We start from the raw sequence: 18,957 nt of genomic DNA, 5'->3' as shown, positions 1-18,957 counted from the left end.
CAGCGTCGGCTATTCGGAGGTCTCGGACGGCAAGGCTACCTACTCAGGCCTCTTCCCACATCGCTTTCCCACATAGCAGAGTCCTCTCATGCCCACAGGTACCGCCGATAGGTACTCGGTCGGCTGGCAGCTTGCGCCGATTCGCTCCGAGCGGTCCGATCTTCGATCCGATTGATTGCAGCTGTCCCTCATATATCCACCGGTACCAAAACACACCCCTCCGGCGGTTTGACGCTCCGGGGGTTATTATTGGGGTCGAAGACGTGTTTTTTAACTAGGAAAACCGCAACTCCGCATTTGGTCGCATATCGATCGCACCACACCTCGTGGGTGCGAACCGGAGTTGATAGTGGTGTTGCCATTAGTATCAAAGAGTATTGGGGTATCTACTAGCCTTTCTTTCACTCCCGTAAATGCTTGGCATGCCCGTAACAGCTTACCCCCCTTCCAGGGTGTCACGTCTCGGGACATCTTCTGACAGACTATGGTTCCAGTAAACCTGCTCCACATATCACCCGCGGTGTCTGTGGAGGGGAAGGACTTAGCCCCGTAGGGTACCTCTATAGTCTCAGGCGTTGGTCCTTCACGGCCTTGGGGTTCCTTCGATGGAAGTTGCGGACAAGGTCAAGTACTTCCTCATCCATAGCGTCCATGACTTGATACGTACAGTCACTCATCGAAAAGCCCCGCCATTTCACCAGGTATTCCACTAATCCTCTTCTGCTTTTCCGGCTCCCCACGATACTTTCCACTTCGTACAGCACCTCTCCTTCCTTATCGACCTCTTCGGGAGTTGGGGGACGTTGTTCTCGGCCTGGGATACTGCTCTGTCGATACCGTTCCAAGAGTTCAATATGGAACACATTATGGATTTTGACTTGTGGCGGCAGTTCCAGTTCGCAGGCTCGTTTCCCGGCTAGTCGGATGATTTTGAACGGGCCGAGTTTCTTGTGATCGAGTTTCTTGATGGAGCGACGTGTCTTGATATTGGTCGCATTGAGCATAACCATGTCTCCCACCTTGAAGTTAGGTGGTTCGTCCCTTTTTCGATCATAGTATTTCCCCATCTTCTCCCTGGTGTCTGCTAAGCGAGCGAGAGCAGAATCATGAACCCCTCGGATGAAGTGGGCGTACAGGTCACTAGTTGGGTTGACCACTTCGGCTTCTGTTGGCCAGTTGGTTCTTGGGTTATAACCGTAATTGGTATAAAACGGAGATTGACCCGTGGCGGTGGTAACCGAGTTGTTGTAAGCATACTCCGCCAACGGGAGTAGCTCTGCCCAATCATCTTGCTCGTAGTTACAGAACGCTCGTAAGTAATGCTCGAGGGTTTGGTTGACTCGCTCTGTTTGCCCATCGGTCTGAGGGTGGAAAGCCGTACTCATTCTTATCCTCACGTCCAATAATTCCATAAGGGATGCCCAAAAGCTTGAAGTAAACTTGGCGTCCCTGTCGGAAACTATATCAAGAGGCAGCCCATGGAGTCGCCAGATTTGACCGAGGAATATCTTCGCTAAATCCTGCGCGGTCGTTTCTGCTACTAGGGGAATGAAGTGCGACATCTTCGAGAACCTATCGACTACTACCCAAATTTGGTTGTATCCCTTCGATTCCGGTAACTGCACGACGAAGTCCATTGATATTGATTGCCAGACGGAATGTGGTGTGGACAGTGGTAGAAGCGCACCGTACTTCTTATGGCGGCTGGGTTTGTTGCGCTGGCACTCGTCACATGACCGAACGTAATCATCAATCCACTCGTTCATTTTTGGCCAGTAGAAGTTACGCGTGATGAGTTCCAGTGTCTTGTCTTGTCCAAAGTGTCCTGCCACTTTCGAATCGTGTTCTGCCTGTGCGATTCGGATCTTGATACGGTCGTCTGCCGGAATGTAGAGTCGATTCTTATAGAAGAATAGCCCGTCTTTCTCAGCGATATCCTTCATTTCCCCCAGCTTCTCTCCCTGCTCAAATCTCTCTTTCAATCCTACCCATATCGGGTCTCCCGATGCCGCCTGCCTGACGTGATCCAGGAAATTCTTAGACCAGTCAATCACCCCCTTGGAGGCAAGCGACACCGCTGATACCTCAAACTCTTCCTCCGCCAACTGTCCGGGCTTAAAGAACTTGTCTATCGGCTGTTTCCCAAGCGTGCCTCCCCCTTCAGGACGGTACTCCGGCCGTCGCGATAGTGCATCTGCCTTCCCATTTTTGGTTCCCGGGCGGTAAATAATTTTAAAGTCAAATTCCGCCAAAGACTCAGCCCACCTTGCCTGTCGTCGGTTAAGAACCTTGGTTGTTGAAAAATATTCCAAGTTCTTGTGATCCGTATAGACGAGAACCGTTCGGCTAGGTCCTTCGAGGTAGTGACGCCATTGCTTAAAGGCTGACACAATTCCCAACATCTCCTTATCCCAGACGTCGTAGTTGAGTTCCGCTGGGTTAAGTTTTCGAGAATAGAAGGCAACAGGGTGAGTCTTTCCGTCAATAACCTGGGATAAAATTGCGGCGATAGCAAAATCACTTGCGTCCGTTTCCACGATAGTCTGGCGATCTGGAGAGAAGTGTACCAAGATCGGCGCAGACGTAAACAGGGTTTTGAGTTTTTCGAAGGCTGCTTGGGCCGTCATAGACCAGACAAAGTTCTTAGCATCGCCCCTGAGACAATCGGTAATGGGTTTACAGACCCCGGAGAAATTGTGAATAAACCTTCTGTAGAAGTTGGCAAAGCCCATGAAGATCTGTACTTCTTTAACACTCTGCGGGGCTTGCCAATTCGTAACAGACATGACCTTATCCAGTGCCATGGTGACGCCTGCTGGGGCAAGGATGTATCCGAGGAACTCGATTTCGGTGAGCTCGAAGAATGATTTCTTCGGGTTGGCGACCAGGTTGTATTCTTGTAGTCTACTAAGTACTTTGCCAACCAGCTCCCTGTGTTCCTCTCGAGACTTGCTATATATTAGGATATCATCAAGGTATACTACTACACCTTGATCCAAGAATTCCCTCAGCGCATCATTCATCATATTCTGGAAGGTCGCCGGCGCATTTGCCAGCCCAAAAGGCATGACGAGGTACTCAAAATGCCCGTACCGCGTACGGAATGCTGTCTTCCACTCGTCGCCGTCTTTAATCCTGATGAGGTTGTAACCTTCCTTCAGGTCAATCTTCGAGAAGATAACCGCGCCTGCCACTCGATCTCGTAGTTCGTCCATAAGCGGTAACGGATACCTGTTCTTGATGGACACGCGGTTAAGTCCACGGTAGTCAACGCAAAGTCGTAGACTACCGTCCTTCTTCTTCACAAATAGGATTGGGGCTCCTGCCGGGGATTTGCTCGGCCTAATCTTTCCCAATCGCAACATTTTGTCCAGGTACTCCCGAAGCACCTTCAGCTCGACTTCGGATAAAGAGTAAACGGGTCCCCATGGTGGCTGTTTTCCTGGTTCAAGATCTATCGCATGGTCGTAAGATCGATGCGGTGGTAATTTGTCGGCTTCCGATGGTAGGAAGACTTTAAGGAACCCATGGAGCCAAGAGGGAAGGGTCTCACGGAGGTTAACCGATTCATCTTCCAAGAGACAAATGCTACCAATGAATTGGGCCTCCGGATCGTCCAGTACACCCTCGTCCATTTCTATTTGAGGTTCCTTGTCAGTGAAGCATCGACCCTTGCAGTTCTCACCATCGTAGGTAACTTCCCCATTTGCCCCTATAACTGGCTTGTGTTCTTTCAACCACCAGTTCGGTAGTATCGCATCGATGCCAAGTGGGAGAGGGGCGATCTCGAATGACAACTGTGTTTGATGCCCCCTTGACATTATAATTAATGGTTGTGTAAAGGCGTGTCCCGTGCCCTTCATAATTTCTCCCGTAAATCCAAATACTCGGGCCGGGACGTCTCGTTTCACCTTCGGGACCTCAAAACTATCAACAAAAGCAGCAGACAAAACAGGACCAGTTGCACCAGTATCCAACAACACCTTACAAGATAAACATTTTTCCGCAAAACAAAGGAACTGATTAACGATAGGTCGAGGACCATGAATAGGTTCCTCCAAAATTTTCTGTTTTTTCTCCGGTTGGGACGCTCTCCCTTCATGCCTTTTTCTTTTCATATTTTTTTTATTGTTTTCCGTCAGTGATAACATAGCAATCTGGGGATACTCCTGACCTGACTCATCAGAGTCCCCTTTCAAAAATCCTCGTCGAAATCCATCTCAGATTCCGATCCGCGTTCTCGCACAAACGCTTGCCCACTGGTGTACTCCGCAGCAGCCGTCGCAGCCGGCTTCTTAGCACGGTGCCTCATTCGCTTTCTCTGAGGTTGGGGTTCCGGTGGTTCCATATCGTGGTCGCCATCGTCATCGCGGGTACGCTTTCGGGAGAAAGAGGAGATAGATGCACTACTGTTAGCATCTGAACGACACCATTTCCAAAGATGACCCTTTCGGCCACATCGCACACAGGCTCCATCGGTCTTTCGCTGTTCTCGGACCGGCTGTGGAACTCCTTTGGTGGCTTCGTCGTAGTCGTGGTATATTGGCTTATTCCCCGACTTATTCTTGCTGGTGCTCTTCTTATCTTGCCCCTTTTCTTTCTCCTCAGTCTGAGCCCTCCCCTTGATCTTAAACCCCTTCTCCTTCTGCCGCGAGTTCCCACCATTGTTCGACTCCCTTCCTCTCGACTCCGCTTTCCCCAACATCTTCATCTGCTCTTGATAAGCCTCGTGAGCTTTGCCGGCTCGTTCCAACTGTTGGATGTACTCGGAGTCGTCATCGGTTGGATCGAAGCGTGAGTGACGCTCCCGGATTTCATTTGGTAGCCCTTGGAGCAGGGCGGCGCGATAGGATGCTCCTTTCATCTGAGCATGCTGGTTCATGATTTCCATCCTCGTCAGGTAGTCCCCGATGTTCGCCGAGTACTTAAACTGCTGCATCTTCATCGCATTTTCCATAGCTTCCTGAGTGCTTAGGAAACGTTTTCTGATCTCCTGACGGAACCGAGTCCAAGTAGCATAGTCCGCCGCTGCCGGACCTAGCATCTTGGTTTCAATATACTCCATAAACCATTCCTTTGCCAACCCACACGTATACGTTCCAGCGAACAGCACCTTGTTTCTGTCCGTTCGGAACTTCTTGGGCTTTTGCTCGAAGTAGATCTCGCACTCCATGAGCCAATGCCGCAGGTTGTGCTTCCTGGCATTATCGAACTCGAAGGGTATTTTGGCGAGCGAATCTACCATATCCTCGTCTTCAGGCGGCGCCGTATTCCGGTTCCCGCCTCGGTTCGTTCTCCAGTTCTTTCGACCGTGCGACCATTCACTATTATCGTCGTCATCGTCGTCGGAAGGTTCTGGGTCTCCCCCAACATTTCCTCTTGGTGGGTTCTGGGGAGGTTGATTTCCACCATTCCCGCCGACGGGGGCAGCTCCCACCGGTTTCCTGCCACTATTTCCCTGTACTGGGCCGGCATCCTCCGGTTGCCTGCCTCCATTTCCTCCTACGGGACCAGCATTTCCTCCAACTGGGCCAGCATTTTCGGGTTTCTTGCCATTGCCAACAGGAACCGTTTGAGGTGCATTAGGGTCAAGGGAAATACTCACCATGGAGGGTGCTACCGACAAATGTTGTCGTAGACGTTCCTCCATTTCGGCTATTCGTTGGTTTCTCACATCATCGGACTGCTTGAATTGTGCCAACAATTCCCGCTGTTCCCTTTTCTCCTGCTCTCGCTCTTCTCTTGCAACTCTCAGCTGCCGTTCCGCCTCCAACAGTTGTTCCTGGGTTATTCGATGGTTACGGTCCAGAATTTCGTGGTCGGCGGCTCGTGCAGTTTCTTGCATTTGTCGAACATTTTCGACGAGCTCAAAGAGCGATTCGAGATGTTGCTTCTGGGCGATGGCTTCTTGCCGTGCTTTCTTATCCAGAATTTGCCCACTCCCCTGCACTTGTTCCTGGAGGTTTTGTAGCTGCTGCCAAACGGCCTGTCCAGCTGTACCAAGATACCTCATTTGTGCCTCATGGGTATCCAAAAACTCCTGCATGGACCTCGTAAACTGGGCTTGAGTAGAGCGTTTACTCGTTGACCTAGTGTGTGTAGAGGGTCCTCCCTGGAGTAGGGGATCGGGGCTAACAGCCTCAGATAGTACCATAGCGTCCTCTGCGGCCTCGTCTGTTACGGCCGAGGTGTCTACGAAATAATCCCTTCGGAATGCCATTATGGTAAGGGATAATGGTGATAGTTCTTCTTTTTGAGGTGACTTCGTTACTCCAAGTGAACTTGTGAGTAACAATATACTGTGAGGGATGCGTACCAGACCACAAGAGTACACTACGCAGAGCTCAGAGTTCGGCTAACAGCTACAAAGGTAGAAGTCTCCAAGGTCTCTTCAGTCAACGTCGAGTATGATTCTCCTTGATCCGATACGGGCCCCGCGAGCTACGTTATCAACAAAGATTCACTAGAGTTAGCGTGTGGTGTTCGGCCGACTTCGACGTAATAGTTCAGGTAGAGTTCGAAGTCACAATAGAATAAAGTATTTCCAAAAGTGTAGTCAAATAAAGTTGTAACTCGCGTATCAACGATTTATATTGTTAAGACTCTGATTTCGCCGATGATGGTTTGGCTAGTCAGTGAATGACACAGTATTTATATCCCTCGCTTATGTCTCGAGGACCCAGTCTAATAATACAGAATACACTCGGGGCATGCCCGAGACCCTGAAAAACAACCAAGAACATTTAACTCCTAAGTCCGTACCCTAAACTCCTAAACCCACTAAAACCCCTCAACCTATTTATCCACTCTAATGCACGTTTCCCTGTCGATGTTTCTTCTCCATCGGCCGTCTGGTGGATAATCGTCAGCGTCGGCTATTCGGAGGTCTCGGACGGCAAGGCTACCTACTCAGGCCTCTTCCCACATCGCTTTCCCACATAGCAGAGTCCTCTCATGCCCACAGGTACCGCCGATAGGTACTCGGTCGGCTGGCAGCTTGCGCCGATTCGCTCCGAGCGGTCCGATCTTCGATCCGATTGATTGCAGCTGTCCCTCATATATCCACCGGTACCAAAACACACCCCTCCGGCGGTTTGACGCTCCGGGGGTTATTATTGGGGTCGAAAACGTGTTTTTTAACTAGGAAAACCGCAACTCCGCATTTGGTCGCATATCGATCGCACCACACCTCGTGGGTGCGAACCGGAGTTGATAGTGGTGTTGCCATTAGTATCAAAGAGTATTGGGGTATCTACTAGCCTTTCTTTCACTCCCGTAAATGCTTGGCATGCCCGTAACAGAATCGATGATACACCATGAGACTCCTGCAACGGTAGATGGTTGTGCAACACTCTTGCAACGGTTGGATAACCGACGACGCGCAGCGGAAGCTAAGCGAGGTAGTAAAAAACCTTGGACTACTACTGCGACCCCGGCTCCGCGTCCCCCACCAACAAATCCTGTTCCTGTTCCCCGTCCTGCTGCCCCTGCTACCAACCCACCTGCCACTGAGAATCACCCCTCGTTCCGTCCTGGAGGTGATGTACCCATGGATCTGTCCGGAGGACGTCGTCGCCCTACCCCTGCCGAAAGAACCGCCCGCTTAGTTGAGGGCCGATGTTTCTATTGCGGAGGTGTTGGGCATATGGTTAGGGATTGCCCCCAAGCGAGGGCAACGGGAAGCCAACCAAGGAGGCCTGTTATGAGAGGAGCAGCGTTGACGGTGGAAGAAAATGGCGGAAGCGATAATGAGTCGGCAAAAGATTTGTCCCTGCACTAAGTGGCTTAGCCCAGGGACCATTTAAGGATTTTTCTAAGATGTGTATTTCTGGTTTTTCGGTATCAGAGGAGGAAATGGATGGAAATCAACTTGTAGTAACTTGTTCGATTTCGCAGAATAAAAATTCTTTCATACCTACCTACGCCCTTATTGATACCGGAACATCAGGATATGCTTTTATTGATGAATCTTTTGCACGCCACAACAATCTTACAATGACCCCCCTTAAAATACCCCGCCATGTAGACGTTATAGATGGAAGGCCTATTAAGTCAGGAAAAATTACCCACATTGTCGATGTCTCGCTAGACATTCATGGTCATCGGGAAGTTGCGCCATGTTTTGTAACGAAGTTAGGACATTATCCGATTGTGATGGGGATACCTTGGATGCGACGACATGATGTTACGATTCGACCAAAAGAAAATCTACTTGTTTTTGACTCTCGAAACTGTTGTCAATACTGTTCACTCAATGGAACTGCAGTCATTGTTCATGGTATCTCGATTCCCTTACCGGAACACCATACGGTCATTGTTTCAGCAACCGAAAAATCTACGGTCAATATTGAACAATTAGTACCGAAAGAGTTTCACCATCGTCTCCATATGTTCAAAGAATACGACGCTTCGATTCTCCCACCACATCGACCATCCCACGACATTGAGATAGTACTGGAAGAAGGTAAACGACCACCATATGGACCTATATATGGATTGTCTCAAATTGAGTTGAAAGCACTACGGGAATATCTTGATGAAAATTTACCTAAAGGATTTATTCGGGCCAGTGAATCACCAGCGGGAGCACCTATATTGTTCGTAAAGAAAAACGATGGAACTCTTCGACTTTGTTTTGACTATCGAGGCCTAAATGCGATCACAATCAAAAATCGATATCCGTTACCATTGTTAAAGGAAACCCTAGCTAAGTTGTCAAGAGCAAAATACTATACGAAATTGGATTTACGTTGGGGATATAATCAAATCAGGATAGCGGAGGGAGATGAATGGAAAACGGCATTTCGAACTCGATATGGACATTTCGAATATACAGTAATGCCATTTGGATTAGCTAATGCCCCTGCAATATTTCAACATTGGATCAATGATATTTTACGTCCCTATCTCGACCAATTTGTAACGGCATACTTAGACGATATCCTTATCTATTCCGAAACTCTACCAGAACATAAAGAACACATTCAAAAGGTTCTAAAGGTACTTGATGAGAATCATGTTCACCTTAAACCTGAAAAATGTGAATTTATGGTTCAGGAAACGAAATATCTCGGTTTAATTCTTACTCCGAATGGAAATAGAATGGACCCAAAGAAGGTTATTGATGTTTTGGAATGGACTACACCGACAAATCTTCGTGATGTTCAAGTATTTCTAGGATTTGCAAATTTCTATCGGCGATTTATTTTAGGATATTCGAAAATTGTTGCTCCACTTACAGCCTTGACGAAGAAGAATGTTAAATTTGATTGGACAGATGAAAGGGAGGAAGCATTTCAAACTTTGAAAAAGATGTTTACAACGGCGCCAATCCTAGCTCATTTTAATCCGGATCGAAAAATTGTGATAGAAACCGATGCATCCGACTATGTTTCAGCAGGAATCCTATCTCAACGTGACAATGAAGGAATCCTACATCCAGTTGCTTTCTTTTCCAAGAAACATTCTCCTGCAGAATGTAACTACGAAATCTATGACAAAGAACTGTTAGCAATTATACGATGTTTCGAAGAATGGCGACATCATCTGGAGGGAGCTCAATTTCCAATTGAAGTTCTTAGCGACCATCGGAATCTTGAATATTTTATGACAACAAAATTGTTAAATCGTCGACAAGCCCGTTGGTCTGAATTTCTTTCACGCTTCGATTTCGTTATACAATTTCGACCAGGAAAACAAGGAACAAAACCAGATGCATTGACTAGGAGGTCAGGTGACCTACCTAAAGAGGGGGATGAACGGTTGACGCATCAGAGTCAAGTGATTCTGAAGCGAAAAAATTTGGATACTAAGCTAAGTTTGTTCGCGGGTTCTTTGTCAAATGAATCCGCTGAAGGAGCGTCCACTGTAGAGGAGTTATTTTCAAAAGCTTACCAAGTGGACAGTTTCCCGAATAAGATCCTCGCTATGCTCCGGAACGGCGTTCGTCACTCGAATAAGATTTCACTCGCCGAATGTATAGAAGATAACAACGGTCGGCTACTTTATCGAGGCATGCTATATGTACCAGACGACGATGACCTTCGACTAAGGCTTTTAAAAGAATACCATGACAAACCATCTGCAGGACATCCGGGTAGAGCGAAGACTCTGGAGCTCCTAAGTCGAGAATATTACTGGCCACAGATGCGGAAGTTCGTCGATCAGTATATCAGGAATTGCAATGTGTGCATCCGTAGCAAGGCATCACACAATGCACCTTATGGAGTACTTCGCCCCATGCCAATCCCCGATGGGCCCTGGACAGACGTCTCGATGGATTTTGTGACTGATCTTCCTGAGAGTGATGGGTATAATGCGATTTTGGTCGTGGTAGATAGACTAACTAAAATGCGGCATCTGATACCAACGACAAAGGAGGCGGATTCACGGGAAGTAGCAAAGCTATATATTGATAACGTCTGGAAACTACATGGATTACCCGACACTATGGTATCCGATCGAGGAACACAGTTCGTTGCGGAATTTTGGAGGTCCCTTTGTGATCGACTGGAAATCTCGCCAAAGTTCTCTACTGCATTCCACCCCCAAACAGATGGACAGACAGAAAGAATTAATGCCATAATGGAACAATACCTCCGAAGCTATGTTTCCTATCAACAAGACGACTGGGTCCGATGGCTACCGATGGCTGAATTTGCAACCAACAACCACGTTTCCGAAACAACAAAAGTTTCCCCCTTTTATGCTAATTCGGGAAGAAATCTGTTACGGGCATGCCAAGCATTTACGGGAGTGAGAGAAAGGCTTGTAGATACCCCTATACCCTTTAATACTAATGGCAACACCACTATCAACTCCGGTTCGCACCTACGAGGTACGGTGCGATCAATATGCCACCAAATGCGGAGTTGCGGTTTTCCTAGTTAAAAAACACGTTTTCGACCCCAATAATAACCCCCGGAGCGTCAAACCGCCGGAGGGGAGTGTTTTGGTACCGGTGGATATATGAGGGACAGCTGGAATCAATCGGATCGAAGATCGGACCGCTCGGAGCGAATCGGCGCAAGCTGCCAGCCGGCCGAGTACCTATCGGCGGTACCTGTGGGCATGAGAGGACTCTGCTATGTGGGAAAGCGATGTGGGAAGAGGCCTGAGTAGGTAGCCTTGCCGTCCGAGACCTCCGAATAGCCGACGCTGACGATTATCCACCAGACGGCCGATGGGGAAGAAACATCGACAGGGAAACGTGCATTAGAGTGGATAAATAGGTTGAGGGGTTTCAGCGGCTTTAGGAGTTTGGGTTACGGATTTAGGAGTTAATGTTCTTGGTTGTTTTTCAGGGTCTCGGGCAGGCCCCGAGTGTATGCTGTATTATTAGAAGACTGGGTCCTCGAGACATGAGCGAGGGATATAAATACTGTGTCATTCACTGACTAGCCAAACCATCATCGGCGAAATCAGAGTCTTAACAATATAAATCGTTGATACGCGAGTTACAACTTTATTTGACTATACTTTCTGGAATTACTTTACTCTATCGTGACTTCGAACTCTACCTGAACTATTACGTCGAAGACGGTCGAACATCACACGCTAACTCTAGTGAATCTTTGTTGATAACGTAGCTCGCGGGGCCCGTATCGGATCAAGGAGAATCATACTCGACGTTGACTGAAGAGACCTTGGAGACTCCTACCTTTGTAGCTGTTAGCCGAACTCTGAGCTCAGCGTAGTGTACTCTTGTGGTCTGGTACGCATCCCTCACAAAATCCTAGGATAACATTTGGGCCTTTGGAACATGGTAGAACGACGGCGGAAGATCAAGCTAATAGTATTGCGCGAGAAATGAAGGATATTATCGACTTCTTACGGAATGAGATGTTTCGGGCGCAAAGAATACAGGAAGAATCAGCCAATAGGAATCGGACTCCAGCTCCTCGATACCATTTAGGAGATAAAGTTTTCCTATCGACCCGTCATATTCTAACAAAACGACCTTCCAAGAAATTCGACTGGAAACGTATTGGACCTTATAATGTTAAGCGCATTGTCAATCCCTATGCTTACGAGTTGGAACTTCCCCGGTCAATGAAAATTCATCCAGTATTTCATGTTTCGCTATTGTCACCCGATGCGAATGATCCTTTACCGGGACAACAACAGTTGCCACCACCTCCGGTTGAAATCGAAGGAGAGGAAGAATGGGAAGTCGAGGATATCTTGGATTCGAGGAAACGAAGAGGAAGATTTGAGTATTTGGTACGATATATGGGATATGATGAAGCCTCCTGGCAACCACTATCGGACCTTGAGCATTCACCTGATATCGTTAAACGATTCCATGAGCGTTATCCAGGGAAGCCTAAGCCTACCAGGAGGTAGGCCTTAGAGGGGGGCGTGGTCTGTAACGGCAGCTACGTATTTCGGCTAGGTGATGAACTGCGATGAGGGAAGGAGGTATCGTGCAGTGGAATTAGGATTTGTAATGGGGATTTCGGTTATGATCTTTGGGTTTCTGTTACGCGAAGGTATTAGTCATCGTTGGATTATGGATGGATATATGAGGGGGCGTTGTCTTGTGCTTTTGTTTGTTTTCCTTCTTCTCTTTCTTCCTTACGCAACCTCTGTATTTATTCTACGAATACTATTCTTTGTTCGCACTACGTCATAGGGCTCCAACCGGTTTATCATACCAGGCAGAGCCACCCTATAGTCCATAGTCAAAGCATACCTTTACGTCTACGTTCACGTCTACGTCACTACCGAGGTTGTATTCCTTGGCACCACAGTCTATTGCCTATAGCCCCCGTGATAGTACCATGATATTGAGATAATATTGAAGGAAGGTAAACGACCTCCCTATGGACCAATATATGGCCTCTCCCAAACTGAACTAAAAGCACTACGGGAATACCTTGATGAAAACCTACCTAAGGGATTTATTCGGGCCAGTGAGTCGCCAGCGGGAGCACCCATACTGTTCGTAAAGAAAAGTGATGGGACTCTCCGACTCTGTGTGGATTATCGAGGTCTCAATGCAATCACGGTTAAAAATCGATATCCGTTACCATTGTTAAAGGAAACCCTGGCCAAGTTATCAAGAGCGCAATACTACACCAAGCTGGATCTACGTTGGGGATATAACCAAATTAGGGTAGCCGAGGGAGACGAATGGAAAACGGCGTTCAGGACTCGTTATGGACATTTCGAATATACTGTAATGCCGTTTGGATTAGCGAATGGCCCTGCCACATTCCAACACTGGATCAATGATATTCTACGTCCTTACCTCGATCAATTTGTAACGGCATATCTGGATGACATCCTGATCTATTCGGAGACTCTGTCGGAGCACAAAGAGCATATTCAGAAGGTTCTGAAGGTACTTGATGAGAATCATGTTCACGTTAAGCGTGAGAAATGCGAGTTTATGGTTCAGGAAACAAAGTATCTCGGCCTTATTCTCACCCCGGATGGGAATAGGATGGATCCGAAAAAGGTTGTCGACGTATTAGAGTGGTCTATACCGCAGAACCTTCATGATGTTCAGGTATTTTTGGGATTTGCTAATTTCTATCGACGGTTTATCCTAGGATACTCAAAGATTGTTGCTCCACTTACGGCTTTGACGAAGAAAAATGTTAAGTTCGAATGGACGGATGAAAGAGAGGAAGCATTCCAGACATTGAAAAAGATGTTTACAACGGCACCCATATTAGCGCACTTTGATCCGAATCGAAAAATCGTAGTAGAAACCGATGCATCCGACTATGTTTCTGCTGCAATCCTATCCCAACGTGATGATGAAGGAATTTTACATCCAGTTGCTTTCTTCTCAAAGAAGCATTCCCCTGCGGAATGCAACTATGAAATCTATGATAAAGAACTTCTGGCAATTGTACGATGTTTTGAGGAATGGCGACATCATTTGGAAGGGGCACAATTCCCAATCGAAGTCCTCAGCGATCATAGGAACCTTGAATATTTCATGTCAACAAAGCTATTAAACCGTCGACAAGCCCGTTGGTTGGAATTTCTTTCACGTTTCGATTTCGTCATTCAATTTAGACCAGGGAAACAAGGGGCAAAGCCGGATGCATTGACTAGGAGGTCAGGTGACCTACCTAAGGAGGGGGATGAACGGTTGACGCATCAAAGCCAGGTGGTTTTGAAGCGAAAAAATTTGCATTCAAAGCTAAGTTTGTTAGCGGGTTCTTTTTCAAATGAATCTGCTGAAGGAATGTCCACTGTAGAAGAGTTGTTTTTAAATGCTTACCAAATTGACAGTTTCCCGAACAAAGTCCTCGCGATGCTCCGGAATGGCGTCCGCCACTCGAACAAAATCTCCCTTGCCGAATGCACGGAAGATAACAATGGTCGACTACTCTATCGAGGCACCCTATATGTACCAGACGATGATGATCTCCGGTTAAGACTCTTGAAAGAATCTCATGATAAACCATCTGCAGGACATCCGGGTAGAGCAAAGACATTGGAACTTCTAAGTCGAGAATATTATTGGCCACAAATGCGAAAATATGTCGACCAATACGTTAGGAATTGCAATGTGTGTGTCCGTAGCAAGGCACCACACATTGCACCTTATGGAGTACTCCGCCCCATGCCAATACCTGATGGACCATGGACGGATGTGTCAATGGATTTTGTTACAGATCTTCCTGAAAGCAATGGGTATAATGCAATCCTAGTTGTGGTAGATAGGTTGACTAAAATGCGACACCTTATACCGACAACTAAAGAGGCGGATTCAAGGGAAGTAGCGAGGCTATACATTGAAAATGTTTGGAAATTACATGGACTACCTGAAACTATGGTATCTGATCGAGGAACACAATTTGTTGCGGAGTTTTGGAGGTCCCTTTGCGATCGTTTGGAAATATCGCCAAAGTTCTCTAAAGCGTTTCACCCCCAGACGGATGGACAAACGGAAAGAATCAATGCTGTGATGGAACAATACCTTCGAAGTTATGTTTCTTATCAACAGGACGACTGGGTTCGATGGTTGCCAATGGCCGAGTTTGCAACAAATAACCATGCTTCGGAAACGACGAGAATCTCTCCATTTTACGCCAACTCAGGGAGGAATCCAAGAATGACTTTTGGTCCTTTGGAACATGGTAGGACGACAGCGGAGGATCAGGCCAATAGTATTGCAAGGGAGATGAAGGATATATTGGATTTTCTAAAGGATGAATTATTTCGAACGCAAAGGATTCAAGAAGAGTCCGCCAATATACGTCGGACTCCAGCACCTCACTATCGTGTGGGGGATAAAGTTTTCTTATCGACCCGCCATGTCCTCACCAAACGACCCTCGAAGAAACTCGATTGGAAGCGTATTGGGCTATATGTTATTAAGCGAATTATTAATCCTTATGCCTATGAGTTGGAACTCCCTCGTTCTATGAAAGTTCATCCTGTATTCCATGTCTCTTTATTACCGTCTGCAGCAAACGATCCTTTACCAGGACAACAACAGTTACCACCACCACCGGTCGAAGTTGAAGGACAGGAGGAGTGGGAAGTCGAGGATATTTTGGATTCCAGGGATCGTCGGGGAAGATTTGAATACTTGGTTAAGTATGCCGGTTATGACGAAGCTTCGTGACAGCCATTGTCGGATGTCGAACATTCGCCCGATATTATCAAACGATTTCACGAACGATATCCACGAAAGCCTAAGCCTACCAAGAGGTAGGCCGTAGAGGGGGGAGTGGTCTGTAATGGCAGCCATGTGGTTTAGTTATGCGAGGTGTTAGGGTACGAAGAGGAAGGGTTGTATACTGTGGTTGGGATTTGTACAGCGGGTTTCTATTATGTTCTTTCTGTTTCTGTTATGCGAGGGTATGAGTCAGCATTGGGATAGGGTATGGATATATAAGGGGGGCGTTGCCTCGTGATTTCTTGTTTCTCTTTCTTTTTCTTTCTTCTTTACGCAACCTCTGTACTTTACAGTTACGAATACTATTTGGTTCGCGCTACGTCATAGGGTTTACCCGGTATACTAAACCAGGTACAACCATCCATAGTCCATAGTCCACAGTCCCCGTTCTCGCCTTAGGTATACCCTTCGGCCCCATAGTCCATAGTCCACGAATCTCCTACGTCTACATCTTCGCCTCGGTTGTATTCCTTGGCTTCATAGTTCCTACGCCCATAGTCCCCGTTACATTAAATTGAAACTGTAGTTTTCTGCCGGTATTGAATTCCTTGCACCATTCTGTTAAATAGGTAGGGAATTTTTGTTGGTACATGATTTCCGCGAGGAGTAGGTGGTCGACGCAGTTAAATGCTCCTTGGATATTGTTGGTTAGGATCGCTGGTCTGTCCCGCCGAGCGATTCCGGTACTGTTTTTCAGTAGTAAGTTTTGTTGTATTGGTGTTAAGGTTCTCAGGAGGGCATCAATTGCCGAGATGGTTGGTCTTCCTCCAAATTGGCTCGCTGAGAGTGTGCCTAGAATTTCTCCAGCGGTGCAAAGTCTCTGAGCCACTATCTTTTCCAGGATTTTGCTGAAGCATTGTAGAAGGGAAATGGGCCGATAGGCTTTTGCTTCATGATAGTTTGCTTTGCCGGGTTTCGGGATCGGGATGCACTTAGCTATTTTCCATTCCGCTGGGTGTACTCCGTGCCGGAGCATGGCGGAGAACATGTCTTGGATTAGAGTTGTATTAGCTCTCACTATTGCTTTAATAAAGGTATAGGGGATGCCGTCCGGGCCGGTCGCCGAATGGGCTGGACAGGAGTCGACTGCTTTATTAAGTTCTTCGGGGGTGACTATGTCGAAGGTGTTGCTAAGGTCAAAAGAGGGGGGCCTAATGTTTAGGGGGGGATGGTCGGGGGATGTCCGTTTTGAGGGGAAAAGTTGAGCTCTTAGAGCTTGACACTTCCCCGCAAACGTTTCTTCACCTTGTATTGTTGGTATGATTGTGTCTCTTCTCCTTCCTGCATTTAGGATTTTCCAGACTTCACTGCCTTTCGCCTGGTTCATCGTCTTTTCCCGCTGGTCCGCTTTTGCTTTCCGGATCATTACTGTCCATTCTCTGCATGCCTTCCGGTGCTCCTCCACATGGTTGGGTTTCTTTGTGTTTCTCGCCTTCCTTTCCCCCGCGTTTACCCTTGCCTTCATTTGTTTCATTTCCTCTGACCACCAGGAATTGGCTCTTACTCCTTCCTTCGAGAGTGATGTTACTATATGGATTGTTGCCCTGACCAGTTCTAGGAAGAAGTCGACAGTTTGTTCCGTATGTTCCTTGGTTTCCCATGCTTCTGCAGGGAGGGAAATGTTTGACATGTGGTTCTCCAATAGCTTCCAGTCTGTTTGTCGCCACATCCGTCTTGGTACAAATGGTGGTTTTTCCAAGTGTGAGTGAACGGAGGTTCTCCCGTGGTCTGAGCCCGCTCCATAGGGTTCAGTGCTCCATCGTAGGTTGTGGTCGAGAGTTGGGCCTTTTACAAATGTAAGGTCGATAATTGTAGGCCTTTTTCCTCTGTCTCTGGGGAAGTGCGTAAAGACGCCTGGTTCGTTCAGGAGGGTCATTTTCTGTCGAATTATCCATTGTTTTAGCCGTGCACCGTTGGCGCGGTCTGCTCGGATGTTGTTCCTGTATTCATGTGATGTTACTCCGTACCACATTTGATGATGGCAGTTGAAGTCTCCCATTACTAGACAGTTATCAAGGGTTTGGATAGTTTTTGCTATTTTGGTGAAGGGGCCACTTCGGCCTGGGGAATATATATTTAGGATTTGGGTTTTCTTGTTCTGGATTTCTACCGTAATCGATACTATGAAATTATCGTATGTGTAGTGGTGTTTTGGTTTGAGGTTGGCATGTTTGCGGACGTATGTTGCGCATTTTGTATTGGTGTTGCTGGCTGTAAAAATATAAAAGAGATTTGATTCTGGTGGGTATCCCTCTGCTGAGGTCCATGGTTCTTGTAATAATAGGAAATAAATACTAGAGTCTGTTTCCGCTTCCTCTACCACCGCCTTGGTAATGAGTTCGCTCCGTGCACAATTGAGTTGGTGTGCGAGCGCGGTGGTTCGGGGCCTAGACATTATTTGTCATGTGTTGGTCATCTTCGGGAACGGGTGTGGCTCCAACCGGGGCGGTGGCTGGTACTTGGACTATTGGAAGCAGCTCTTGGACAGGTGCGGCCGGTGGGTCTTGAGCGGGTGGGGCGTTTTCCTTCCCTTTGTTGAGGAAACGGCATTATCACGGGGGCTATAGGCAATAGACTGTGGTGCCAAGGAATACAACCTAGGTAGTGACGTAGACGTGAACGTAGACGTAAAGGTATGCTTTGACTATGGACTATAGGGTGGCTCTGCCTGGTATGATAAACCGGTTGGAGCCCTATGACGTAGTGCGAACAAAGAATAGTATTCGTAGAATAAATACAGAGGTTGCGTAAGGAAGAAAGAGAAGAAGGAAAACAAACAAAAGCACAAGACAACGCCCCCCTTATATATCCATCCATAATCCAACGATGACTAATACCTTCGCGTAACAGAAACCCAAAGAACATAACCGAAATCCCCATTACAAATCCTAATTCCACTGCACGATACCTCCTTCCCTCATCCCAGTTCATCACCTAGCCGAAATACGTAGCTGCCGTTACAGGCATTTGGCCTTCTCAGGGCATGCTGGGTCGGAGGCCTTGTGAGCTCCTTTACAGTTCAGGCATCTGATTGGGGTGTGGGTGCATCTATATCCTCCCTGGCATTCATTGCATGGGTGGAAACTGTTGAGGTGATCTCCAGCGCAGTGGCCGCATTTCCCATTGTTCTTACATTTCTCCTGGCGGTGGCCGTATTCGAGGCACTTCGCACACTGGGTATCCGGGAAGGTTGGGAGGAAGGCCTCGATATGGCAGTTTCGGTTAAAGAGAGATAGAAATTTGACTCCTAGTGTTTCCATCGTAACTTGTCCTGGGAGCGCGATGACCATTGATGAGTGGGTTTTCTCCAT

The 18,957-nt window shown here is 47.3% G+C and overlaps 7 protein-coding genes across 7 annotated transcripts; 3 read left to right on the top strand and 4 right to left on the bottom strand.

Moving 5' to 3' along the window:
• Positions 1–560: 560 nt before the first annotated feature.
• H6S33_010766 (uncharacterized protein) lies at positions 561–4,118 on the bottom strand (the record flags this gene model as incomplete). The annotated part of the gene is made up of 1 exon (XM_044842121.1): positions 561–4,118. One exon carries the CDS (start codon positions 4,116–4,118, stop codon positions 561–563), a length of 3,558 nt encoding a protein of 1,185 aa, XP_044696696.1.
• A 77-nt stretch (positions 4,119–4,195) lies between these two features.
• H6S33_010765 (uncharacterized protein) lies at positions 4,196–6,220 on the bottom strand (the record flags this gene model as incomplete). The annotated part of the gene is made up of 1 exon (XM_044842120.1): positions 4,196–6,220. The coding sequence occupies one exon, from the start codon at positions 6,218–6,220 to the stop codon at positions 4,196–4,198; it is 2,025 nt and encodes a 674-aa protein (XP_044696695.1).
• A 1,068-nt stretch (positions 6,221–7,288) lies between these two features.
• Positions 7,289–7,780, top strand: H6S33_010764 (uncharacterized protein; the record flags this gene model as incomplete). The annotated part of the gene is made up of 1 exon (XM_044842119.1): positions 7,289–7,780. The coding sequence occupies one exon, from the start codon at positions 7,289–7,291 to the stop codon at positions 7,778–7,780; it is 492 nt and encodes a 163-aa protein (XP_044696694.1).
• Positions 7,781–7,854: 74 nt separating this feature from the next.
• On the top strand, positions 7,855–12,291 carry H6S33_010763 (uncharacterized protein; the record flags this gene model as incomplete). The annotated part of the gene is made up of 2 exons (XM_044842118.1): positions 7,855–10,727; positions 11,739–12,291. Coding segments are annotated over 2 exons (3,426 nt in total), but the record flags the coding sequence as incomplete, so codon positions are not given.
• Positions 12,292–12,778: 487 nt separating this feature from the next.
• H6S33_010762 (uncharacterized protein) lies at positions 12,779–15,592 on the top strand (the record flags this gene model as incomplete). The annotated part of the gene is made up of 1 exon (XM_044842117.1): positions 12,779–15,592. A coding segment is annotated over one exon (2,814 nt), but the record flags the coding sequence as incomplete, so codon positions are not given.
• A 499-nt stretch (positions 15,593–16,091) lies between these two features.
• On the bottom strand, positions 16,092–18,041 carry H6S33_010761 (uncharacterized protein; the record flags this gene model as incomplete). Its single annotated transcript, XM_044842116.1, has 1 exon — positions 16,092–18,041. The coding sequence occupies one exon, from the start codon at positions 18,039–18,041 to the stop codon at positions 16,092–16,094; it is 1,950 nt and encodes a 649-aa protein (XP_044696691.1).
• Positions 18,042–18,603: 562 nt separating this feature from the next.
• On the bottom strand, positions 18,604–18,936 carry H6S33_010760 (uncharacterized protein; the record flags this gene model as incomplete). Its single annotated transcript, XM_044842115.1, has 1 exon — positions 18,604–18,936. One exon carries the CDS (start codon positions 18,934–18,936, stop codon positions 18,604–18,606), a length of 333 nt encoding a protein of 110 aa, XP_044696690.1.
• Between the last annotated feature and the right edge of the window lie 21 nt (positions 18,937–18,957).

This window comes from Morchella sextelata (assembly GCF_020137385.1).
Source record: "Morchella sextelata strain SCLS chromosome Unknown scls_5, whole genome shotgun sequence".
NCBI lineage: Eukaryota > Fungi > Ascomycota > Pezizomycetes > Pezizales > Morchellaceae > Morchella > Morchella sextelata.
The sequence above is the reverse complement of the archived record's forward strand: the minus strand, read 5'-3'. Positions and strand labels throughout refer to the sequence as shown.